Source organism: Oncorhynchus nerka, linkage group LG4 (genome assembly GCF_034236695.1).
Source record: "Oncorhynchus nerka isolate Pitt River linkage group LG4, Oner_Uvic_2.0, whole genome shotgun sequence".
NCBI classification, from domain to species: Eukaryota; Metazoa; Chordata; class Actinopteri; order Salmoniformes; family Salmonidae; genus Oncorhynchus; species Oncorhynchus nerka.
Genome location: NC_088399.1, coordinates 53,473,812 through 53,499,617, shown reverse-complemented (window position 1 = coordinate 53,499,617; position 25,806 = coordinate 53,473,812). Strand labels below are relative to the sequence as shown.

Here is a 25,806-nt window from a genome sequence, read left to right as displayed (position 1 = left end):
CTTCCCCTCCCTCCATCTAAGCCTGCGTCCTAAATGGCACCCTTTTCCCTATATAGTTCCCTACTTTTGACGAGTGTCCATAGGGCTCTGGTCAAAAGTAGTTCACTATGTAAGGAATAGGGCGCCATTTGGGACATAAGCTAACTAATTTCTGACGCTGTGTGTTTTTTTAGTTTGCAAGTATCTAAGACATGCAAGTATCTAAGACATCGAGGCTCCTAACCCACTTACAGCCTCCGACAACAAGACTGAGATTAACTGACAGCTTCAAACATGCCGATCTGGAGGGAAAACACAGGCTGTGTCTCAGATGGCATCCTATTCCCTATATAGTGTGTTATATTTGACCACAGCCCATAGGGGGTATAGTCAAAAGTAATGCACTATATAGGTGAATAAGGTGCTATTTGGGACGCAGACACAGAGGAATTTTGCTAAATGGGAGGAAACATGGGATATTATCCTCAGCCAGGTCTGTCTGCGTTTGAGTCCAGGGTTGTATTCATTAAGGCATACCGTAGCAAAACAGTTTGAAATGGAAAACTAAAACTGCGCTTCTAATTTAATAAATCTACTTCGTACCTCTTTGTCAACTTTCTTCCGTTCGCTGCCTAGTGAATAAGACCAAGTTCTCCTCATTAAGGCTAGTCTATTGGACAAAACCTGGTACTTTCACACTAATTTATGGTGAATTATGCAAGCGAATTAAATGGCAAATTTCTCTGAACGATTCACAGGGAATACATTACCTACAAAGTATTCATACCCCTTGACTTATTCCACATTTTGTAGTATTACAATTCAAAATGGATTGAATTTTTTTCTATCTAGCCCACCTATGCACAATACCCCATAATGGAAAAGTGAAAACATGTTTTTAGAATTTTTTTCTAATTTATTGAAAATGAAATAAGTATTCAAACCCCTACGTCGATACATGTTAGAATCATCTTTGTCAGTGATTACAGCCTGTGAGTCTTTCTGGGTAAGTCTCTAAGAGCTTTTCGCACCTGGACAATATTTGCACAAAATTCTTCAAGCTCTCTCAAGTTGGTGGTTCATCATTTAGACACCCATTTTCAATTCTTGCCATAGTTTTTCAAGCTATTTAAGTCAACTGTGACTAGGCCACTCAGGAACATTCAATGTCGTCTTGGTAAGCAACTCCAATGTGTATTTGTGTGTTTTTTTACATTATTGTCCTGCTGAAAGGTGAATTTGTCTCGCATTGTTTGGTGGAAAGCAGACTGAACTCGGGTTTCCTCGAGGATTTAGCCTGTGCTTAGCTTTATTGGGGTGGCAGGTAGCCCAGTGGTTAAAGCGTTGGGCCAGTAACCGAAAGGTTGCTGGATCGAATCCCTGAACTGACAAGGTAAAAATCTGTCGTTCTGCCCCTGAGCAAGGCACTGTTCTCCGGCTGCCGTGGATGTCGATTAAGGCAGCCCCCGCACCTCTCTGATTCAGAGGGGTTGGGTTAAATGCGGAAGACACATTTCAGTTGAAGGCATTCAGTTGTACATCTTTCCCCTATTCCATTTATTTTTATCCTAAAAAACGACCTAGTCCTTGCTGATAACATGATGCAGCCACCACTTGAAAATATGAAGGGAGGGATGTTGTTGGATTTGCCCCAAACATAACACACAAAGTTAATTTCTTTGCCAAATTCTCATATTGCAAGCAGGATGCATGTTTTAGAATATTTTTTTCTGTACAGGCTTCCTTTTCACTCTGTTATTTAAGTTAGTATTGTAGAGTAACTACAATGTTGTTGATCCATCCTCAGTTTTCTCCTATCACAGCCATTAAACTCTGTTTTAAATTCACCATTGGCCTCATGATGAAATCCTAGAGCGGTTTCCTTCCTCTCCAGCAACTGAGTATGGAAGGACGTCTGTATCTTTGTAGTGACTGGGTGTATTGATACATCATCCAAAGTGCAATTATAATTTCATCACGCTCAAAGGGCTATTCAATGTCTGCTTTTTTTATTCGACCCATTTAGCAATGGGTGCCCTTCTTTGCAAGGCATTTGAAAACCTCCTCTTTTTTTTAAGAATATGTGTTTGAAATTCTAGACCTTACAGATAATTGTATGTGTGCAGTACAAAAATGAGGTAGTCATTCAAAAATCATGTTAAACACTATTCTTGCACACAGTGAATCCAAGCAGCGTATTATGTGACTTATTAACCAGATGTTTACTCATGAACGTATTTAGGCTTGCCATTTACAAAAGGTGTTGAATACTTGACTCAAAAGACATTTCTGCTTCTGATTTTTAACTCATTTGTAAATATTCCAAAAACATCATTCCACTTTGACATTATGGGGTATCTTGTGTAGGCCAGTGATACACAATCTCAATTGAATCCATTTTAAATTCAGGCTCTAACACAACAAAATGTAGAAAAAGTGGTGCGTGCATAGTCACTGGAAGTCACTGGAGGATGGAGAACCAATACTCCGAGCTGCAGCGCCATACTACTTGTCAGACATCGAGAACTGATACTGGTTGTTGGGGTGGGATTGGCGTGGGCTGTGGGGGGGTCTGTGGGTGGCTTTTGACAATTTTATTGGATTCCTCATGTCTTACTAAATAGTAAGTTTGGTCCAAATCGGACGTTGAGTACTATATTTATTGAATATGTGAATCCTATAAATTAAAAGGGCCAATTTGGGTGCAATTTCTCAAGCGATCTAATAACATTTCAGCAAAATAATGTTACAGGAAAGCTCATCTTATCTGTTTCTAACTATAAAAACTATTCAGAAGCCAGTCTAAACAACTTCCATACAGACATGGCTTACTGAAATGACATGGAACAACTCCCCTGTGTAAGTTGTTTGGTTAAACCTCTGCTAGAGAAAGCTAGCATGTTGTCAGCTTGAATACTGTTAGTGCAGTAAGGACACAGAGATACATCAAGACCACACGCTTTCTATAGTACAGTAGTCGTTAACACTATTCGTTGTTTAAAGTCCACGGATATGCAGTTGACAATGACATGTTGATAATCCACCTATTAACGCTCAACAGACTATCTAAATAAAGTGTTACCTACTACATACACAAGTTGTTTTTTAACCGCCGCCCTTCGTCGGGTGTCTTCCAGGAGGAGGCGATCGTGTCCCCAGCGGGCCCCCAGCGGAGCCGCATGGACCGCTTGCTGGAGATCCTGAACAGCATGAGGAACAACAGTGCCGGGGTGGATGGCCAGCTCAGCTCCTTCATGGAGGAGGCCCAGACCTCGACCCAGTCAGAGGAGAGCCTGGCCCAGATCGTCTCTACTATCTATGGCAAGGCCCTCAGCGACAGAAGCTTCGCCGCTTCCGCTGCCAGACTCTGTGACAAGATGGCCCTGTTCATGGTGGAGGGGACCAAGTTTAGATCATTACTACTCAATATGTTACAGGTGAGATGGATGGAGGCAGGGAGTGGGGTTATGTGGGTACGTGCATGTCTTTCTGTCCACCCATCCATCTGTCTTTCAGCGTGTGTGTGTGGTGTCTGTCAGGCAATGAGTGTGTGTGAGTGAGTAGTGTATCTCAGTGGGTGTGGATGGTCCTAATTGGTGTCATTGGCCCCGTGGGCTGTGTGTGGCGTGGGGAAAATGTCAGTGGGCACAGAGCTAATGAACAGCATGGGAGGCCATAGCCTGAGGGGGGGACGTCTGCCTAGCCTCACCCAAGATAAGGTTTCTCCCCACCCACGTCTTCCCTGCCCGCACTACGGCTCAGTGCCTCCCTGGGTGTCACGACTTCCCTCCCTCCTTTGGGAGCCAGACAGACGCTCCATTGCAGACACAGTCTGGGCGCTAAACTCTCTCTCTCCCCTCTACTCTCTTTCCTTTTCTCTCTCCACCCGCCAGCTCTCTGTGGCTGACATGCCAGGCGAAATGTTAACCCACCTGCTGCGTCATCGTACTCCCCTCCTCCTCTTCCCCTTCTCTGTTTGTCTGCCTTCATTTGCGGTAAATAGAGAATGGATGCATTTCTAATGTTATAAACAGCAGAATGTGGCCTGTTTAAAAAGATTGTTACTAGTGGATGTGATGCCAAATCTCCACTCTTTCAACCTGAGAATAATTTGTTGATTATTCCACAGAATAATACAGCTGGCTGGCTAGTCCCTGGTTTCTGTTACCTTTCTTTAATTAAACAGGCCTGTTTACTAAAGCATCATCCGGACTCAATTAACACAATAGAACATTTAGATAATTTGTCACGTGGTGTTTAGCGTAATGCATTAATTCAACATTTCTATTACTATTTCTCATTAGTAAAGAATAAAGGACTATCAAACAAAAACAGTATGTTTGTTAAAGATAAATTAATGAGGATAAATGCAACTTGCTTTATTAGTCTCCCATTTATTTATATAATTAAAAAAATACCATTCATGTACAAATTATGTTTGGGGAAAAATGCATGAATTATTAACTCTTTATCGAAAGTTTTGTTGGTAGTGAGTTGATATTCCTGTTAAACTCTCATCTGAACATTGCCTTCTCCCCCTCTACCCTATTTGCCCTCTCTCTCCACCTTTCTGACCTGTGTGTGTGTGTGGCTGGCTGGCTGGCTGGCTGGCTGTGGTTTGGGTTGTCTGCTGGGTGCTAAGTGCTGTAGCTGTCTTTTAGCAAATGAGTGCTAGGCTTGTTTCTCGCCCTGGTGTCACATTGTAACCCTTCCTCCCCTATGGCACAGTCACAGAGAACTTCCTGTCCTGTCTGGCATGGCTCGCCCACCACCGAGTGTGTGCCTGCGCGCATATATAACTATCTGTGCATGTGTGTTTGCTGTACAAAGAGCATACAGAGCTACACAGACTTCACCAACTCAGATTCTCTGTCATCTACTTTTATTTCTACCATCCTATGTTATCTCTATACGTGCACAATGAGCATTAACCTTGATTAACCATAGTTATTTTTATTGCGCTCAAACAGGTTGTTTCATTCTCTTAAATTGAATTAAATGTTCCCAGCATGTTTTTATGCCCAACTTTCTCATTATGAAGTTGATGTAAAGTATAGGCATTAGCCAAGGTTGGTTAGTATGGTTAGTATTTTTATTTGAGGGTTTTGCCCACTACGAAATAAACATTAAATCGATATATAAAGCTTTATACCACTTTAGTGGTTTCAAATACTGCTTCTTTTAAGTATCTTATTCCCTGTTACGTTTGACTACTTCACCAGGAGGTGGAAACTTTCCGTGGGAACATATGGGAACTAACGGAAAGATATGCAAATTAATACTATTTAAATGTAGATGTTTTTTGCATTACCATATTAAATGGAGACAGAAACATAAACCTTTTACCTTATAAATAGACATAATTGCAAATTATTAAATCCTTCCAATATATATATATTTTTTAAAGCAATTTAGTCACGAATTTAACTTTAATTAAATGAGTTGACTCTTCTCATGGGAGGTTTCACTGAACAACAAAAGAAAGGGAATATTGAATGATCCCCAATGATCTATCGCATCTCACAAAAACTTTTTCAGCATACATCTGTGAAATCATAGTCTAGAAACCAAAGCTTTGGTTGTCTTCCTCTCAGGCTTCCATGTCTTCTCCCTGGACCCCCTCAATGTCCACCTCTTGAACATCAGACTGAGGCCTTATCTTCACTGTCACTTTCCAACCTTGTTGAGGATGGCTCATTGTCAGGCTCAAAAAGCCTCAAATTTGACCGGATAGCCACCAATTTTTCAACCCTTGTATTGGTCAGCCTGTTGCGTGCTTTTCCCAAACAAGGACCAGTTGCACTCTGAGGAGGCTGATGTTGGTGGGATTTGGAGGGTGATGTAGACAACAGGGGAAAGAGCTGTCATGCCATATTACATCTCTATCCCAAAGCCCTTGCTTGGAAGTGAACTTGGCCAGACTGCCAAGAACATTTTCCTCATCCAGGCCAAGGTGGCGAGACATGGTAGTGATGACACCATAGGCCTTGTTGATCCCTGCACTAAGGACAGGATGCTCTTGCCAGCATACTTGGGGTCCAACATGTACGCTGCGGCATGTATGGGCTTCAGGCAGAAGTCTTCACTCTTTTTGGTGTATTTCAGAACTGCAGTTTCCTCTGCTTGGAGCAACAGTGAAGTGGGCAGGGCAGTACGGATTTCTTCTCTTACATCTGCAAGCAGAGTCTGAACATCAGACAGAATGGCATTTTGTCTCCCTCAATCCCTGCATTGGTTACTGCTATAGGTTTCAGGCTGCTTACCACTCTCTCCCAAAATACATAATTCAGGAGGATCCTCTTGATGGGGCTGTCAATATTGGCAGACTGTGATATGGTTATTTCTTGGAGAGACTCCTTCCCCTCCAGGAGACTGTCAAACATGATGACAACACGACCCCAATGGGTGTTGCGGTGCAGCTTCAATGTAGTGCTCTTATTCTTCTCACGTTGCTTGGTGAGGTAGATTGCTGTTATAACTTGATGACCCTTCACATACTTAACCATTTATACCAAGCAGCCTTCATGTTCGCAGCATTGTCTCTCACCAGTGCAAATACCTTCTGTTGTCCAAGGTTGATGACTGCCTTCAGCTCATCTGCAATGTAGAGACTGGTGTGTTTGTTGTCCCTTGTGTCTGTGCTCTTGTAGAATACTGGTTGAGTGGTGGAGATGTAATTAATTATTCCTTGCCCACAAACATTCGACCACCCATCAGAGATGATTGAATACAGTCTGCTTTCTCTATGATTTGCATGACCTTCACTTGAACTCTGTTGAACTCTGCATCCAGCAAATTAGTAGATGAAGCATGTCTGGTTGGAGGGGTGTATGCTGGGCGAGGAACGTCCAGAAATCTCATCCAATACACATTGCCTGTGAGCATCAGAGGTGAACCAGTTGCATGCACAGCTCGAACAAGACATTAATCAGCATTTATCTGACTACGTTCCTCCATTGAGTCACAAAAACGTCTGATTCCAGGAGGACCGTGAGCTGTTGCTATCGATAAGGTGTCTGATTCATCATTTTCACCTCCAATAGAAGTGAAGGGACTTTTTTTTCAGAGGTTGCGCTGAGCGAAATGTATGCACTTAGCCACTTAGCCATTTTGTTGCAATCTTCACATATGATTTGGCACAGTATTTGCAAATGTACACATCTTTTCCTTCTACATTTGCTGCAGTGAAATGTCTCCACACATCAGATAATGCCCGTGTTATTTTCCTGTAAAGATTAGAAAAGAGTACAAAAAAAGAAATACAATTCCATGTGCAGATAAATAGTTAAACAGTTAGATCAAACAACGCCTTTCTAAGATAAATGTTTTAAAATGAAACATGTATGGAAACAGGTGAATTAACACTCCTCAGTTAGCAGGCTCAAACAACTAGCAGAAATGGTTAACGAGTTAGAAACACATTTTGCTGTAGGCTACTATTTACTAGTTAACAACAAATAATGTACAGTTGAAGTTAGAAGTTTACATACACTAAGGTTGGAGTCATTAACATCTAGCGTCGAGCAATCCCGTATCCGGGAGCGTAAATCATAGCCTCAAGCTCATTACCATAACGCAACGTTTCCTATTCATGAAAATCGCAAATGAAATGAAATAAATATATTCAAACACAAGCTTAGCCTTTTGTTAACAACACTATGATCTCAGATTTTCAAAATATGCTTTTCAACCAAAGCTACACAAGCATTTGTGTAAGAGTATTGATAGCCTAGCATAGCATTAAGCCTAGCATTCAGCAGGCAACATTTTCACAAAAACAAGAAAAGCATTCAAATAAAATAATTTACCTTTGAAGAACTTCGGATGTTTTCAATGACGAGACTCTTAGTTAGATAGCAAATGTTCATTTTTTCCCAAAATATTATTTGTGTAGACGAAATAGCTCCGTTTTGTTCATCAGGTTTGGCTAAGAAAAAGACTGGAAAATGCAAATTAGTCCATAATATTGACAGAAACATGGCAAACGTTGTTTAGAATCAATCCTCAAGGTGTTTTTCACATATCTATTCGATAATCTATCAGTGGTGGCTTCTCATCAGAAGCAAACGGAAAAATAATGCAGCTGGAGATTACGCAATAATTGCGACGCAGGACACCAAGCGACCACCTGGTAGATGTAGTCTCTTATGGTCAATCTTCCAATGATATGCCTACAAATACGTCACAATGCTGCAGACACCTTGGGGAAAACGTGGAAAACGTAAGCTGACTCCTAGCTCCTTCACAGCCATATAAGGAGTCATTGGCATGAGGCGGTTTCAAAAAATGCGGCACTTCCTGATTGGATTTTTATCTGGGTTTTTTCTGTAACATCAGTTCTGTGGCATTCACAGACAATATCTTTGGAAACGTCAAGAGTGTTTTCTTTCCAAAGCTGTCAATTATATGCATAGTCAAGCATCTTTTCGTGACAAAATATCTTGTTTAAAACGGGAACGTTTTTCATCCAAAAATTAAAATAGCGCCCCCAAGAAGTTCAAACTCATTTTTCAACCACTCCACAAATGTCTTGTTAACAAACTATAGTTTTGGCAAGTCTGTTAGGACATCTCATTTGTGCATGACACAAGTAATTTTTCAAATAATTGTTTACAGACAGATTATTTCACTTATAATTCACTGTATCACAGTTCCAGTGGGTCAGAAGTTTACATACACTAAGTTGACTGTGCCTTTAAACAGCTTGGAAAATTCCAGAAAATTATGTCATGGCTTTAGAAGCTTCTGATAGGCTAATTTACATCATTTGAGTAAGGTGTTTGGAGGAGAAAGGACACCATCCCAACCGTGAAGCATGGGGGTGGCAGCATCATGTTGTGGGGGTGTTTGCTGCAGGAGGGACTGGTGCACTTCACAAAATAGATGGCATCATGAGGTAGGAAATTATGTGGATATATTGAAGCAACATCTCAAGACCTCAGTCAGGAGGTTAAAGCTTGGTCGCAAATGGGTCTTCCAAATGGACAATGACCCAAAGCATACTTCCAAAGTTGTGGGAAAATGGCTTAGGAACAACATTCACCCAATTTATTGTGGGAAGCTTGTGAAAGGCTATCCGAAACGTTTGACTCAAGTTACACAATTTAAAGGCAATGCTACCAAATACGAATTGAGTGTATGTAAACTTCATGACCCACTGGGAATGTGATGAAAGAAATAAAAGCTGAAATAAATCATTCTCTACTATTATTCTGACATTTCACATTCTTAAAATAAAGTTGTGATCCAAACAGACCTAAAACAGGGTATTCTTACTCGGATTAAATGTCAGGAATTGTGAAAACTGAGTTTAAATGTATTTGGCTAAGGTGTATTTAAACTTCCGACTTCAACAGTATCTCATATAAAATATATTCACCCCATCCAGGATTGTAATCAAAATTTACCAGAAAGCATGGCTCAGACAGTGTAGTACGGGCTGACTACACCGCTCGCATCGCAAAATACATTTAGAAATCTATATTATTCTATTCACTGAAATGTACATCCCTAACAATAACATTTTCTGACAAGATAGAACTGCCAAAGGGGGTGGAGTTGCAATCTACTGTAGGGATAGCCTGCAGAGTTCTGTCTTACTATCCAGGTCTGTGCCCAAACAATTTGAGCTTCTACTTTTAAAAATCCACCTCTCCAGGAACAAGTCTCTTACCGTTGCCGCTAACTATAGACCACCTTCTGCCCCCAGCTGTGGGGACATGCTTAACACCCCGACCATCCTTCAATCTAAGCTTGATGCTCTCAATCTCACACAAATTATCAATGAACCCACCAGGTACAACCCCAAATCCATAAACACAGGCACCTTCATAGATATCATCCTAACCAACCTGCCCTCCAAATACACCTCTGCTGTCTTCAACCAGGATCTCAGCGATCACTGCCTCATTGCCTGCGTCCATAATGGGTCTGTGGTCAAGCGACCACCCCTCATCACTGTCAAACGCTCCCTAAAACACTTCAGCGAGCAGGCCTTTCTAATCGACCTGGCCCGGGTATCCTGGAAGGATATTGACCTCATTCCGTCAGTAGAGGACGCCTGGTTGTTCTTAAAAAGTGCTTTCCTCACCATCTTAAATAAGCATGCTCCGTTCAATTTTTTTTTAAACCAGGAACAGATATAGCCCGTGGTTCACTCCAGACCTGACTGCCCTTGACCAGCACAAAAACATCCTGTGGCGTACTGCATTTGCATTGAATAGCCCCCGCGATATGAAACTTTTCAGGGAAGTTAGGAACCAATATACACAGGCAGTTAGGAAAGCAAAGGCTAGCTTTTTCAAACAGAAATTTGCATCCTGTAACACAAACTCCAAAAAGTTCTGGGACACTGTAAAATCCATGTAGAAATAAAAGCACCTCCTACCAGCTGCCCACTGCACTGAGGCTAGGAATCACTGTCACCACTGATAAATCCGCGATACTTTTTTTTCCACGGCTGGCCATGCTTTCCACCTGGCTACCCCGACCTCCTTCACTGCAATTTGCCCAAGCCTCCCCATTTCTTCTTCACCCAAATGCAGATAGAGGATGTTCTGAAAGAGCTGCAAACTTTGAACCCCTACAAATCAGCTGGGCTAGACAATCTGGATCCTCTCTTTCTAAAATTATCTGCCGAAATTGTTGCAACCCCTATTACTAGCTTATTCAACCTCTTTCGTATCGTCTGAGATCCCCAAAGATTGGAAAGCTGCCGTGGTCATCCCCCTCTTCAAAGGGGGAGACACTCTAGACCCAAACTGCTACAGACCTATATCTATCCTACCCAGCCTTTCTAAGGTCTTCGAAAGCCAAGTTAACAAACAGATCACCGACCATTTAGAATCCCACCGTACCTTCTCCGCTATGCAATTTGGTTTCCGGTCACGGGTGCACCTCAGTCCTAAATGATATCACAACCGTCATCGATAAGAGACAATACTGTGCAGCTGTAGTCCTCAACCTGGCCAAGGCTTTCGACTCTGTCAATCACCATATTCTTATCGGCAGACTCAACTGCCTTGGTTTCTCAAATGACTGCCTAGCCTGGTTCACCAACTACTTGTCTGACAGAGTTCAGTGTGTCAAATCGGAAGGCCTGTTGTCCGGACCTCTGACAGTCTCTATGGGGGTGCCACAGGGTTAAATTCTTGGCCAGGTCGCAGTTGTAAATGAGAACTTGTTCTCAACTAGCCAACCTGGTTAAATAAAGGTGAAATAAAATACAAAAATTATTTATTTAAAAAATATATTTATTGCACCCACGCTGCTTGCGCGCCAAGGAGTGTATGCGTTGCCAAAGGCTATAATAGAAGTCTATAATAGAAGTCTATTGTGTCTAGATTGATGGGGGGGGGGGGGCGATTTAAATCATTTTAGAATAAGGCTGTAACTTGCGGATAAGTGAAGGGGTCTGAATACTTTCCAAATGTACTGTATCTGATGCTGTCTGGTCCAAACGAGTATGACATTGTTGCTGCCCGTAGCATTGAAGGCAAGGGAAGCCAGCGAGCATCTGGCCTCCCTCGACAAAAATATTAAAAATTTGCGAATCAGCATTGAGCTAAACTGATCAAACTCAACTGTGAATGGTCCTGGCGCGGCAAAAAAAAAAGTGTCAAGGGCTTGGCTTCCCCAGTGATATTACCCACGCACTGCTACTGTTCAAATGATGCCCACCTGAACCAGATTGCGATTTATAATGGAACTTATTTGGATTGTGTACAAAAAAACAAGTGTGCTTGCTTCAGTTCCTCAATGGCAAGCTAGGAGAGCTAAAAACACCTTGTCATTGAATGCTCTTTCCTTGAGTCATAAAAGTGCATTGAAATTACTTAGAAACTGTGCACAATTTGGAGAGGTGTGTGGCCGCTTGGAGACACCAGTTAGACCTCTCACTCAAACCCTTTTTCTTATCTTGCACCTACTCTAACATTCAATGAATATTCTTATTATCTTACTGAATATATCCAGAGTTTTTTTCAGATGTTGTTATCAACAAATGCTGTGAAAAGTGCAATAAATGTAAAATGCACATATCAACTGTTTGTTTGCATTCAGTCTTGTGTCAGGTGAACTGGTGTGTCCTCACCTTTGCTTTGAAAACTTCCCCATAATCTCCCAAGTGCTCTCTTTCAATTTCCACCATTGGAAGTTATTCTGTTAGTTATTCTGAGTCATTGAAATTTGGCCCTGTCCATATAGGCCCATTTCCATGAGTGTAAATTAAGATAGGCACTGAGACATCAGTCTCCTTTCTATGGATGAATCATAAATTATTATTTCCCTCCCCCATCCCCTGGTTGCACAATAATTGTGTGTGTGTGTGTGTGTGTGTGTGTGTGTGTGTGTGTGTGTGTGTGTGTGTGTGTGTGAGCGCACACAGTAAGTAATGTACAGTGCTGTGGGGTTAATAAGAGACCTTCTGAAAGCGGCTCTGATCACATTGGATCTGCATCACTGTTCGGTCTCAACCCCTGGTGATCTTCTGAGTTTATGGTGAATTTCAGTATACATCTCCTCTACCCTAGAAGGAGTCACAGTATCTATCCTCTCTCTAGCTGCTACGAATCTTGAGGCATACCCTGTGCCCTAGTTTGGTTTTCAGGTGTCTCTGTGCTTTCTGTCCCCTACATATGGGACTGACTTATAATTGTGTTAACATGTTCAATGCTAATGGCTGATCTTCCGGATGTCTATATGGCTATGCCCGAATTTGATCATTTTTCATGGCAAGATAGTAATGCTTCATAGTGCCAGAAAGATAGAAATCTCACCTTTCTGGTAAAAAATATTGCTGAGATGAACTCACTTTTGACGACCCAAAGCTCAAGGACATACTGTAGTACAAATACGATACACAATTATGAAATATCAATATATGATTAAGTTCCCATTCATGAAAAATGGTTGAATAGGGCCTGAAATATTTTATTTGAGAATCGCATCTATATATATTTACAATCAAATTCACAAATGTCATACTATACCATGTCAGTTACATTATTACTGTAACAGTTCATCATATCATAGCTAGTGGGTAGGGAGAAGTAGCCTTATTTTTGTGTCACAGCTTTGTGATTCTTGCATCCCTCCCCTCCTGAATGTTTTTAGTTGATTTGGATCCCCATTTTTAGGTTTTGCAGAACAGCTACTCTTACTAGGGTCCACAAAAAGTACAAAGCATAAGAAACAAAACACAGAGACTACTGATTTAATACGATCTCAGATTTCATCTCCTATAAAAGTTGTCCGTCTGTCGCGACCGGGAGGTCCGTGGGGCGACTCACAATTGGCCTAGCGTCGACCGGGTTAGGGAGGGTTTGGCCGATAGGGATATCCTTGTCTCATCGCGCACCAGCGACTCCTGTGGCGGGCCGGGTGCAGTGGACGCTAACCAAGGTCGCCAGGTGCACGGTGTTTCCTCCAACACATTGGTGCGACTGGCTTCCGGGTCGGATGCGCGCTGTGTTAAGAAGCAGTGCGGCTTGGTTGGGTTGTCTATAGGAGGATGCATGACTTTCAACCTTAGTCTCTCCCGAGCCCGTACGGGAGTTGTAGCGATGAGACAAGATAGTAGCTACTAAAACAATTGGATACCACGAAATTGGGGAGAAAAAGGGGTAAAAAAAAATACTATTAAAAAGTTGTCCGTCTGTGATGAACACAGTGGTTGAAATACGTTTTTTAAATTAAATTTGAAATAAAACCATTTGTGTTTGTCGTACAACGATGGGACTAGTTGCTATCAATGCTGAAGGTTTTTAGTTTTCCAATGCTGTCCGGAATATGAAGGTGCGACGTGTCCTTCCGACATAAATTGACAGTCTGGCCAACGAATTAAATTTCAGGCGGGTCTTCCCAGCTTCCAATGACTGTGGATACCGCAGTCTTGTAAGGCGCACTCATTTCAAGCTGGGAAGTGTGGCTATCAGCCAAATTGTTGTGAAGCGAATGTGCTTAACAGAGGCTGATTTATAAATGAAATACCTTGATAAAACAATTTAAATATGTCACAATTATGCTTAACCTGGTTAACGTTGTACTCACCCCTCTCTCTGTCCCCTACCGAAGGACTCTTCTCTGCTGTGTTGTGTTTTTACAGTATCTCATCTCTCTGCTCCCTAACATTAAATCTCTCCTCTCTGTCCTCTACAGAAGGACTTCTCTCGTCGGGAGGAGCTGCAGGCATCTGACGTGGAGCGCTGGTTGGGGTTCATCACCTTCCTGTGTGAGATGTTTGGCACAATGAGGTCCAGTGCTGGAGAGCCCTTCAGAGTCCTGGTCTGTCCCATATACACCTGTCTCAGAGAGGTTAGTACACACCTACCTCCATACCACCATCAACACACATCTTCCTCTGTACACTAACACACCTCCACCTGAGAGCCCTTCAGAGTCCTGGTCTGTCCCATATACACCTGTCTCAGAGAGGTTAGTACACACCTAACTCCATACCACCATCAACACACATCTTCCTCTATACACTAACACACCTCCACCTGAGAGCCCTTCAGAGTCCTGGTCTGTCCCATATACACCTGTCTCAGAGAGGTTAGTACACACCTACCTCCATACCACCATCAACACACATCTTCCTCTATACACTAACACACCTCCACCTGAGAGCCCTTCAGAGTCCTGGTCTGTCCCATATACACCTGTCTCAGAGAGGTTAGTACACACCTACCTCCATACCACCATCAACACACATCTTCCTCTATACACTAACACACCTCCACCTGAGAGCCCTTCAGAGTCCTGGTCTGTCCCATATACACCTGTCTCAGAGAGGTTAGTACACACCTACCTCCATACCACCATCAACACACATCTTCCTCTATACACTAACACACCTCCACCTGAGAGCCCTTCAGAGTCCTGGTCTGTCCCATATACACCTGTCTCAGAGAGGTTAGTACACACCTACCTCCATACCACCATCAACACACATCGTCCTCTATACACTAACATACCTACTAACACACCTCCACCTGAGAGCCCTTCAGAGTCGCCCCCATGTCGCAGAGAGGATAGTACACTCTCACACACGGACATTCCACCCCTACTCATCTTTGCCCAACTATGTCGCAATGTAACCTACATACAGTACTATAACGTTGGCTATCTTCCAATATCTACACTAGCATACCACTGCAGGGACATTATTTCTGAATGGATATTGGAACAGACACAACATGTCATTCGCTACGATCACAAAGCTTCCTTATTCAGAGGGCTGTTCCATCTAGCCATCCCACAGCACAGCACTTTTAGTAATTGGAAAAAACTAAGGGGGAAGATGATTCCGGTAACACCTTCCTTGCCACAGAGTTCCAATTCCCATCAGCAGAAGTGGTCTGTCACAATGGCTCTGACCGTTTCCATGAAAACCAGAGACCGCAGACAGACGTGGTAGAAATCTAGGGCTTTACCGCTAAAGAATAAGCAGAAGTGGTCGAGACACAGACATGCGAGACAGACAGTGGATGGGGAGGATGGAGGGTTTAGAGTGAAATCAAATACTAGGAAAACCACCAGACAATTGAGCATTTAGCCTATCATAGCCTGGTCTCAGATTTGTTTGTGCTGTATAGCCAACTCCTAGTTGTTTTCTTTTCAAATGACCACATGCGTTGTCAAGACAGCACAAACAGATCTAGGACGAGTTTAGCAATTAGCATTCATTTTCTTACCTCTCTTAGCTTGAGAATCAAATTTAATTCCTCACATGCTTCGTAGACAGGTGTAGAATAACAGTGAAATGCTTGCTTACGGGTCCTTTTTCCAGAAATGCAGTGTTAAAGATAAGATTTAAATAGAAATATAGACAAAGTGAATAATGAAGAAAACTTAAACTAGCATGGCTATATATAGGATGTGGAAAATAGCATGGCTATATACAGGGTGCAGGGGTATGAGGTAATGTGTGTATGTAATGTACATAGAGGTTAGGGGTAAAGTGACTAGCAGCAGTGCGTGGGAGGGGGGGGGGGTGTAGAGTCCAGTCTACAGTAAGTATGTGTGGGTAGAGTCCAGTGTGTGTGTATAGAGTTGGTGCAAGAGAGTTTGGTTAGTTATTTAGCATTCTTGTTTAGAAGTCTTATGGCTTGGGGGTAGAAGCTGTTCAGGGTCCTGTTGGTTCCAGACGCAGAGAGAACGGGCTGGAGTCTTTGAAACATTTCCGACACCGCCTTGTATAGAGGTCCTGGATGGCAGGGAGCTCGGCCCCGGTGATGTACTGGGCTGTACTCACTCAGCAGCACCTTGCGGTCGGATGCCAAGCAGTTGTCATACCAAGCGGTGATGCAGCCAGTCAAGATGGTGCAGCTGTAGAACTTTTTGAGGATCTGAGGGCCCATGCCAAACCTTTTCAGCCTCCTGAGGAGTAAGAGGCGTTGTCGTGCCTTCACAACTGGGTTAGTGTGTATGCACCATAGTGATGTGGACACCGAGGAACTTGAAGCTCCCGACCCGCTCCACTACAGCCCCGTCGATGGGAATCGGGTTGTGTTCGGCCCTCTGTTTCCTGTAGTCCACGATCATCTCCTTTTGTCTTAATGACGTTGTGGGAGAGGTTGTTGTTGGCCTGGCACCATACTGCCAGGTCTCTGACCTCCTCCCTATAGGCTGTCTCATCGCTGTCTGTGATCAGGCCTACCACCGTTGTGTCGTCGGCGAACTTAATGATGGTCTGACGTGCCATGCCATGGCGGGGGTGCTAGCGTAAGGAAAGAGCGCGAGAGATCTGCCACCATGCTTGCCTGCTGGAGGGTCCAGTTGTTGGAGCCCACCTCTTCAAAATCCCAGTGATGCAAGATTTTTATGTCTATCCTATATCCAGCCACCCATGTACACACACAGACCTGCGGGTTCCAGTGTGTGGTCCATGCCTGGGCTCGCTGGAATAGTGAATAAGCTCCAAGAATGTCACTGGCATTTTTACAACCGCTGCTTTGAAGTGGCCCGGCACATACTGTTCTCTACAAATACACACATACCACAATCAATCATTCTGCCTTGTTGGACTAAAGGCTGGGGTCTCCTGTCTGTGACATGCTAGCGTTGTTTGTCTTAGCTGTTGGGATGCTCCGAGGGCCAGGGAGGGATTGCGTGTGTGTGTTTTAAGTGTGTTAGAGCCCGACCTCACACACTCTCCATAACTGGATGATGTAAAATTGTCATTATTTTAATCCACCTGCGATACTATTGTTGCGCCGAAATAGTTTTTCTTTGCAGTGTACGCCTGCACCTCCCTTTCATGCGCGAATACACACACATACCAGACGTCTCTCTCACTGCAGTTACTCAGGAAGCTCTGTGGTGTCGGCAGCACTAGCCGCAGTCTTCCTCTAGAGTCTCTGTCAGGCTCCTCTCTTCTCTGCATAGGAGTGAAATCACAGTGACACTCGCCCACTCACAAACACTCCTGCCAGAGAGCGAAAGCGAGAGGGGGGGGGGGTGTAAGAGCAATAAAAGGATAGAGAGAGCGAGCAGGGGTTTGAGAAAGAGAGATGAGCAAAGGTGTATGCAGCACCCCCCATTGCTACTGTTCACCCCAGCCTCCACACACCACTGACAGGTGCCAGCTATGCCTTGCACACCCTGGCACTGGCACTCCCCAGGAGACGACAATCTAACACCTCCACAGACGCTATAGGGCTGTAAAATTGTAACATGTAGGAGGGTGGGGACACACCTCACATTCCTATACCCTGTATTAAAACCATGCTGGGTTTGCAGTTATTGAAGGACATATAGGGTATAGAGTGCACTGTGAGCAGGCAAAAGGACATGGGTACACATAGGAGGGTGCTGTCTGGGATCATTCTCCTGGATATTTTCCCCAAAGCTCAGAAACACCTAGTCTTTGTAAAGCCCCTCAGTCGAGCAGTGAATTTCAAACACAGATTCAACCACAAAGACCAGGGAGATTTTCGAGTTGCTCAAGAAGGGAACCATTTGGTAGATGGGTAAAAATAAAGAAAATCAGACATTGAATATCCCTTTGAACATTGTGAAGTTATTAATTACGCTTTGGATGGTGTATCAATACATCAGTCACTACAAAGATACAGTTGCTGGAGAGAAAGGAAACGGCTCAGGGATTTCACTATGAGGCCAATGGTGACTTTAAAACAGTTAGAGTTTAATGGCTGTGATAGGAGAGAACTAATTGACAGAGTGAAAAGATGTAAGACTGTACAGAATAAAAAGATTCCAAAACATGCATCCCGTTTGTAACAAAGCACTTAAGTAATACTGCAAAAAAAATGTGACAATGCTATTAACTTTTTACATTACTGAGTACCACCCTACATATTTTCAAGCATAGTGGTGGCTGCATCATGTTATGGGTATGCTTGTTATTGTTAAGGACTGGGGAGGTTTTCAGGATAAAAAAGAAACTGAATGGAGCTAAGCACAGGCAAAATCCTAGAGGAAAGCCTGGTTCAGTCTGCTTTCCACCAGACACTGGGAGATTAATTCAACTTTCAGCCGGACAAGAACCACAAACACAAGGCCAAGGTAGCCTCGTGGTTAGAGCGTTGGGCCAGTAGCCGAATGTTTGCTGGATCAAATCCCTGAGCTGACAAGGTAAAAATCTCTCGTTCTGCCCCTGAACAAGGCAGTTAATCCAATGTTCCTCGGTAGCCATCATTGTAAATAAGAATTGTTCTTAACTGACTTGCCTAGTTAAATAAAATGGAGTTGCTTACCAAGATTACATTGAATGTTCCTGAGTGGCCTAGTTACAGTTTTCACTTAAATTTGCTTGAAAATCTATGGCAAGACTTGGAAATGGCTGTCTAGCAATGATCAACAACTAACTTGACAGAGCTTGAACAATTTTAGAATGAATTCTATGAAAATATTGAATAATCCAGGTGTGGAAAGCTCTTAGAGACTTACCCAAAAAGACGCACAGCTGTAATCGCTGCCAAAGGTGATTCTAACATGTATTGACTTAGGGGTGTGAATACTTATGTAAATTAAATATTTCTGTCATTAATTTTCTATAAATGTGTAAACATTCCTAAAAACATTTTTTTTACTTTGTCGTTATGGAGTATTGTGTGTTGATGGGTGAGAAAAAAATATATTTAATCCATTTTGAATTCTTTCAATACTTTCTGAAGGAACCCCCAACTCCCTCTGTATGGCAGGCTCACACATATTCTAGCCGTAATTCTCTGGGGTCATCAACTCATATTTTTCCTGATCAAATGCAGATGGAAACGAACAGGATATTTACGTTATGTACAGTCAAATTCGGAAGTTTACATTCACCTTAGCCAAATACATTTAAACTCAGTTTTTCAATCCAAGTAAAAATTCCCTGTTTTAGGTCAGTTAGGATCACCACTTTATTTTAAGAATGTGAAATGTCAGAATAATAGTAGAGAATGATTTATTTCAGCTTTTATTTCTTTCATCACATTTCCAGTAGATCAGAAGTTTACATACACTCAATTCGTATTTGGTAGCATTGCCTTTAAATTGCTTAACTTGGGTCAAACGTTTCGGGTAGCCTTCCACAAGCTTCCCACAGTAAGTTGGGTGAATTTTGGCCCGTTCCTCCTGACAGCTGGTGTAACGGAGTCAGGTTTGTAGGCCTCCTTACTCGCACACTATTTTTCAGTCCTGCCCCCAAATGTTCTACAGGATTGAGGTCAGGGCTTTGTGATGGCCACTCCAAATACCTTGATTTTGTTGTCCTTAAGCCATTTTGCCACAACTTTGGAAGTATGCTTGGGGTCATTGTCCATTTGGAAGACCCAATTGCGACCAAGCGTTAACTTCCTGTTTTGAGATGTTGCTTCAATATATCCACATAATTTCCCTTCATCATAAAGCCATCTATTTTGTGAAGTGCACCAGCCCCTCCTACAGCAAAGCACCCCCACAACATGATGTTGCCACCCCCGTGATTCACGGTTGGGATTGTGTTCTTCGGCTTGCAAGCATCCCCCTTTTTCCTCCAAACATAATGATGGTCATTATGGCCGAACAGTATTATTTTGTTTCATGAGACCAGAGGACATTTCTCCAAAACATATGATCTTTGTCCCCATGTGCAGTTGCAAACCATAGTCTGGCTTTTTTATAGTGGTTTTGGAGCAGTGGCTTCTTCCTTGCTGAGCGGCCTTTCAGGTTATGTTGATATATGACTTGTTTTACTGTGGATATCGATACTATTGTACCTGTTTCCTCCAGCATCTTCACAGGGTCCTTTGCTGTTGTTCTGGGATTGATTTTCACTTTTTGCACCAAAGTACGTTCATCTCTAGGAGAGAGAACGTGTCTCCTTCCTGAGCGGTAGGACTGCTGCGTGGTCCCATGGTGTTTATACTTGCGTACTATTGCTTGTACAGATGAACGTGGTGCCTTCAGGTGTTTGGAAATTGCTCCCAAGGATGAACCAGACTTGTGGAGGTCTACAAAAAAAATTCTGAGGTCTTGGCTGATTTCTTTTGATTTTCCCATGATGTCAAGCAGTGGCACTGAGTTTGAAGGTAGGCCTTGAAATACATCCACAGGTACACCTCCAATTGACTCAAATTATGTCAATTAGCAGAATCTTCTAAAGCCATGACATCATTTTCTGGAATTTTCCAAGCTGTTTAAAGGCACAGTCAACTTAGTGTATGTAAACTTCTGGCCCACTGGAATTGTGATACAGTGAAATAATCTGTCTGTAAACAATTGTTGGAAAATTACTTGTCATGCACAAAGTAGATGTCCTAACCGACTTGCCAAAACTACAGTTTGGTAACAAAAAAATTGTGGAGTGGTTAAAAAATGAGTTTTAATGACTCCAACCTAAGTGTATGTAAATTTCTGACTTCAACTGTATATTGTGTACTGTATACTACTGTGTACCTTGTCTGCGAATACACAGAATACACAGAGCAATCATCCTCTCAGATCATGTAAATGACTAACTCTGAGACATGGCAGTTAACACTAAAGCAGTCAGCAAAAATCCTTATCTCGGGGTTAGGTATTTCATCAAACACTGAGATGCTACTTCAAGAGCTCAGTATCGGAGATATGGGTGAGAGGTCACAATGTCTGGTATGGGCCCTGTTTAAAAGGAGTGCACTATATAGGGAATAGGGTGCCATTTAGGACACAGCCGAGGAGAGTTCCCAATTAGGTCTGGGCTCCATGTCCCAACATGCTTCCACTGGCTGAGGGTATAGCGTAAAGGCTTCTGCGTGCTTCAGTTTGGCTGCCGAACCAAACGAGTGTGCTCGCATACACCCTTAACCCCCTAAGGTCGATGTCCGCGAGCTTGCGAAAATCTAGTTAGTATAATACAAAAATCCCCTTTTTTTTTTTTTTTCTGTCAGTTTAAACTAGAGATACAGTATCTGTTTTTTTTGCATTGGATGCATCTCAATCTACTGCGTCCTCCAAGGGTTGGCAGGCAGTCTAGTGGTTAGAGCGTTGGGCCAGTAACCGATCGAATCCCCGAACAGATGATGTAAAAATCTGTAATTCTGCCCCTGAACAAGGCAGTTAACCCACTGTTCTTAGCCCGTCATTGTAAATAGGAATGTGCTCTTAACCGACTTGCCATGTTAAATAAAGGTTACATTTTTCTTTTTATATAAGAAATGTTGCACTTCCGTGTGAAAGGTGACAGAGCTAGTGCGGTGTTTGTCACACCATGAGAATTCCTGAAAATTAGTCTTCTCACAAAATCATCTGTAGCATCTGAACGGTTTGGCCTACAAACTATTATGACCCCTCTATGGAAAGATGAACCCGATAGTGTTCTCCGTTTTGCTCTACGACCCCCACAAGGGCGGCAGGTAGCCTAGTGGTTAGAGCGTTGGACTAGTAACCAAAAGGTTGCAAGATCGAATCCCTGAGCTGACAAGGTAAACATCTGTTGTTCTGCCCCTGAACAAGGCAGTTATAACCCACTGTTCCTAGGCTGTCATTGAAAATGAGAATGTGTTCTTAACTGACTTGCCTAGTTAAATAAATGTACAAGAAAAAAAAGTTGTTACAAACAACCTGCCAACTTCTGTCTGTAGCGTCCAAACAGTTTGGGCTACAGACCTATATGACCCCTCTGTGGCAAGGCTCTGTTTTGCTCTAGGATGCCCACAAGACACATCTGAATGTCCCCCTGAAGGTCCCCCAGTACCATTCACTTTAGATCCCAAAATAATGGGTTAAATACATGTAAAAAAAAAATATATATATATATATATATTATAAAAAATGTTTCCTGATATTTCTTGCATTTCTCAGATATTGGACAGACACTTCAGAACAATTTTTTTGCTGGGGGACTATTTGTTGTTCCATGTAGTGAATATGTTATTCAATGCATTTGTATGGGCTAATAGCAGTAAGGCCCAAAATCATTTTTCATCATATATTTGGAGAAAGAAAAAGATACTTCAAGGGGTCTTAATTCAAAATCAAATAGCTAAATGATCCTTGGTATGACCTTCAAAAACAATTCCATATATAGCGTAGTACAGGGGTGTCAAAGTCAAATGGACGGAGGGCCAAATAAAAAAATCAGCTACAAGACGAGGGCCGGACTGTTCGAATGTTCATTGAAAAAATTTTAAATGACGCATATAGTCTAGTGAACCTAATTGAACCTACTGAAAACCTAACAAATATATTACAATATGATCAGATAAATAAAGCAATATTTTCTTATGGCTCTGTCAGTAATCTTTAATTTTCAACAGACACAAAAGACAAATTTCCTTTATATAAATATCCCCATAACATGAACATTAAATGAAAGAAACCGGTATTCAAGGCACCATCAGTAGACTATATTTTCTATTTTAGCAAAAGTGGGCTAAATTTACTTCAAAGAAAAAACAATAATAGCAATTTTCTATCATCCACTCAACTGAAATATTTTTAAAATATAATTGGATTGAAATACAAAAAAATAAAGTGCAAAAATCTATTAATCAAAAACAACACTTTGTTTAAGGAGAAGTAACATGCAGTGAAAACAAATATTAAATTTTAACTTTTAAACTTGAACTGAGTAAAAACTCTAAATATGTGATTGCACAGTAATGTTCACTTGTTTGAGGTTGAGGGTGATACTTGGTGGTGTCCCATCTTTTCCACAAGTTCATCAATGTTCGGGGTAAGGCTCTGAGCTGAAGAAATCCTCAGAATTGAGTGGAGGTGTTCAGCAGTAAGTCGACTTCTGTGTGATGTTTTGTTCAGGTTCATCAAAGAAAACAGTTGTTCACACAGGTATGTGCTGCCAAACATAGACAACGTTTGAGCAGCCTGGATGCGCAGCTGGGGCATTGTGCCGGGAGGAAACGGGCGAACTCCGCAGCACCCACTGCCGCATATTTTGCCCTCAGTGCATCATTGCATTGGAGGTCAATCAACTCCATTTGGAGGTTTGGTGGTGAGCTTTCCACGTCAACAGCAAATGGGTTACCGAGCAGTTCCAACCTGCTTTTTTGTGCTTCAAAGTCAGCAAATCGGCGTCGAAAGTCAGCGGCAAGCATACCTATTTTATCAGCCAACTGTGTGCTCGGGAACGCACTGGTAGAGAGCTTCTCTTTCATGGTCTGGCAGCTGGGAAAGTGGCTCAAATTTTCTTTCCGCATCTGCGTCTCCCACAGAGTCAGTTTGGTTTTAAATGCCTTCACTGTACTGTACATATCAGAGATGACACGATCCCGACCCTGCAGCTGCAAGTTTATTGCATTCAGATGACTCGTAATGTCACACAGAAAAGCCATTTCACACAGAAACATTTCGTCTCGGAGTTGTGTTGTGTCTTTCCCTTTGCTGTCCAAGAACAGACAAATCTCCTCACGAAGCTCGAAACATCTTTGAAGCACCTTTCCCTGGCTTAGCCATCGCACCTCTGTGTGATAAGGCAAATCACCATGCTCCGTTTCTAACTCCGTCAGAAATGCCTTGAACTGGCGGTGATTCAAACCTTTGGCTCTGATAAAGTTAACTGTGCGCGTGATGATGCTCATTACATGCTCCATTTTCAAGGCTTTACCGCACAACGCTTCCTGGTGTATGATACAATGATAAGCTGTCAGCTCACCTGTCGCGTTTTCCTCTTGCATCTTTTCCCGTATCTTCGCCACCAGTCCGCTCCTGTGTCCACACATCGCAGGTGCTCCGTCGGTTGTCAAACCCACGAGTTTTTCCCAAGGCAGCTCCATCTCATTTACACATCTTGACACCTCTTCATACAAATCATGCCCCGTAGTTGTGCCATGCATAGGACGTAAAGCCAAAAACTCCTCTGTCACGCTTAGGTTGGAGTCCACTCCGCGGATGAAAATTGACAACTGGGCAATGTCAGAAATGTCGGTGCTCTCATCCACAGCCAAGGAATATGCAATAAAATCTTTTCCCTTTTTCACAAGCTGCTCTTTTAGATTGATGGACAACTGGTCTACTCTCTCGGCAATGGTGTTTCTGCTCAGACTCACATTTAAAAAGAGTTGCCTTTTTTCTGGGCAAACTTCGTCACAAACTTTAATCATGCAGTTTTTGATGAAATCCCCCTCCGTAAATGGCCGGGCTGATTTAGCGATCTCTTCTGCCAAAATAAAACTGGCCTTGACAGCAGCCTGGCCTTGTGATTTGGCTTTTTTGAACAGAGCCTGTCGAGATTTGAGGCCTCGTTTTAATTCCTCTGCCTTTTGTAGCCTTTGTTCCATGTCCATATTCTTGTTTTTGTCCGCGTGTTTCGTTTCATAATGTCGTCTCAGATTATACTCTTTCAGTACCGCCACACTTTCTCCACACAGAAGACACACAGGTTTTCCAGCTACCTTCGTGAACATATACTCCGACTCCCACCTTGTTTGAAACCCCGGTTCTCAGTATCCACCTTCCGTTTTGCCATTTTTGATGGGTATCTGAAAGTAAATTTTACTGTGATGCTGACGACTGCTGTGCCAATAAATATTGAAATGAAGCAGCCTACTGCTCGGTGCGTCACCTTTGCATTGTGGGAAATGTAGTATTGGTGCGTGTAAAAGATCTGCGGGCTGCCGGCTTGCTGCGGGCCGGTTCTAATAATAAATCAAGATCATCCCAGGGGCCGTAAAAAACCTTCTTGCGGGCCGGATGTGGCCCGCGGGCCTTGACTCTGACATATGTGGCGTAGTAGAACCCCCTCCCACGGCTTAGACTTATGGGTTAAAAGACCTTCGCTTGAAAAATGAGGAAAAGCGGCAATAGTACTGTTTGTCCATCTTAAGACACCAGATACACTTCCTCAAAATAGTCCGAATAAGATAACTCAAGAAATGTCATACATTTTTGTGTTTTTGCAGAGGAGATCTTAGTCGCGCAATTTTACATCCATTTTTTTTACAGTATTTTGTAAGTGAAAAATGTGCATGAAACGTGTCTTGTCCTTGAATGACAACAAACACTTCATTGAAGAATCCCTACAGGTGACCAATCACCAATGAAGGGGCGAAGACTTCGGCTTCCGAACTTCGGCTTGCTTCGAAAACATTTAGTGTGCACGGACAGCCCAAAAATACCTTGCCAAAGGCCAAAATAACAAAAACTTCTCACTGTCATCATAATAAATGCACAAACTTCCGAACTGTTTCGGTTGGGAAGCATGCACGCCTTTAGAGCACCACTTCGGGCTGCAGCTGTAGTCACTGGTAGCTTACGGCAGTCAGATATTAGACCGTATTTACATGGCTTTCATCGGCTAGGCTCCCTCCACACACCAGCCAAGTGTAATGTAGCCTACATGTTCTCCGCTGTCTGGTAGAACAGGTTTAGATAATTACAGGTGTGTTGAATGTGTATCTGGAT

General features: G+C 42.7%; 1 protein-coding gene across 7 annotated transcripts in view; it reads left to right on the top strand.

The window, feature by feature from the left end:
- LOC115127665 (CBP80/20-dependent translation initiation factor) overlaps window positions 1-25,806 on the top strand; it is a 131,990-nt gene that overhangs the window by 86,488 nt on the left and 19,696 nt on the right. For all 7 annotated transcript variants that reach the window (XM_029657323.2, XM_029657308.2, XM_029657303.2 and 4 more), the window contains 2 exons: window positions 3,117-3,416; window positions 14,137-14,292. In XM_029657323.2, the coding sequence (XP_029513183.1) occupies window positions 3,117-3,416; window positions 14,137-14,292 (456 nt within the window). The remainder of the gene's footprint in view (window positions 1-3,116; window positions 3,417-14,136; window positions 14,293-25,806) is intronic.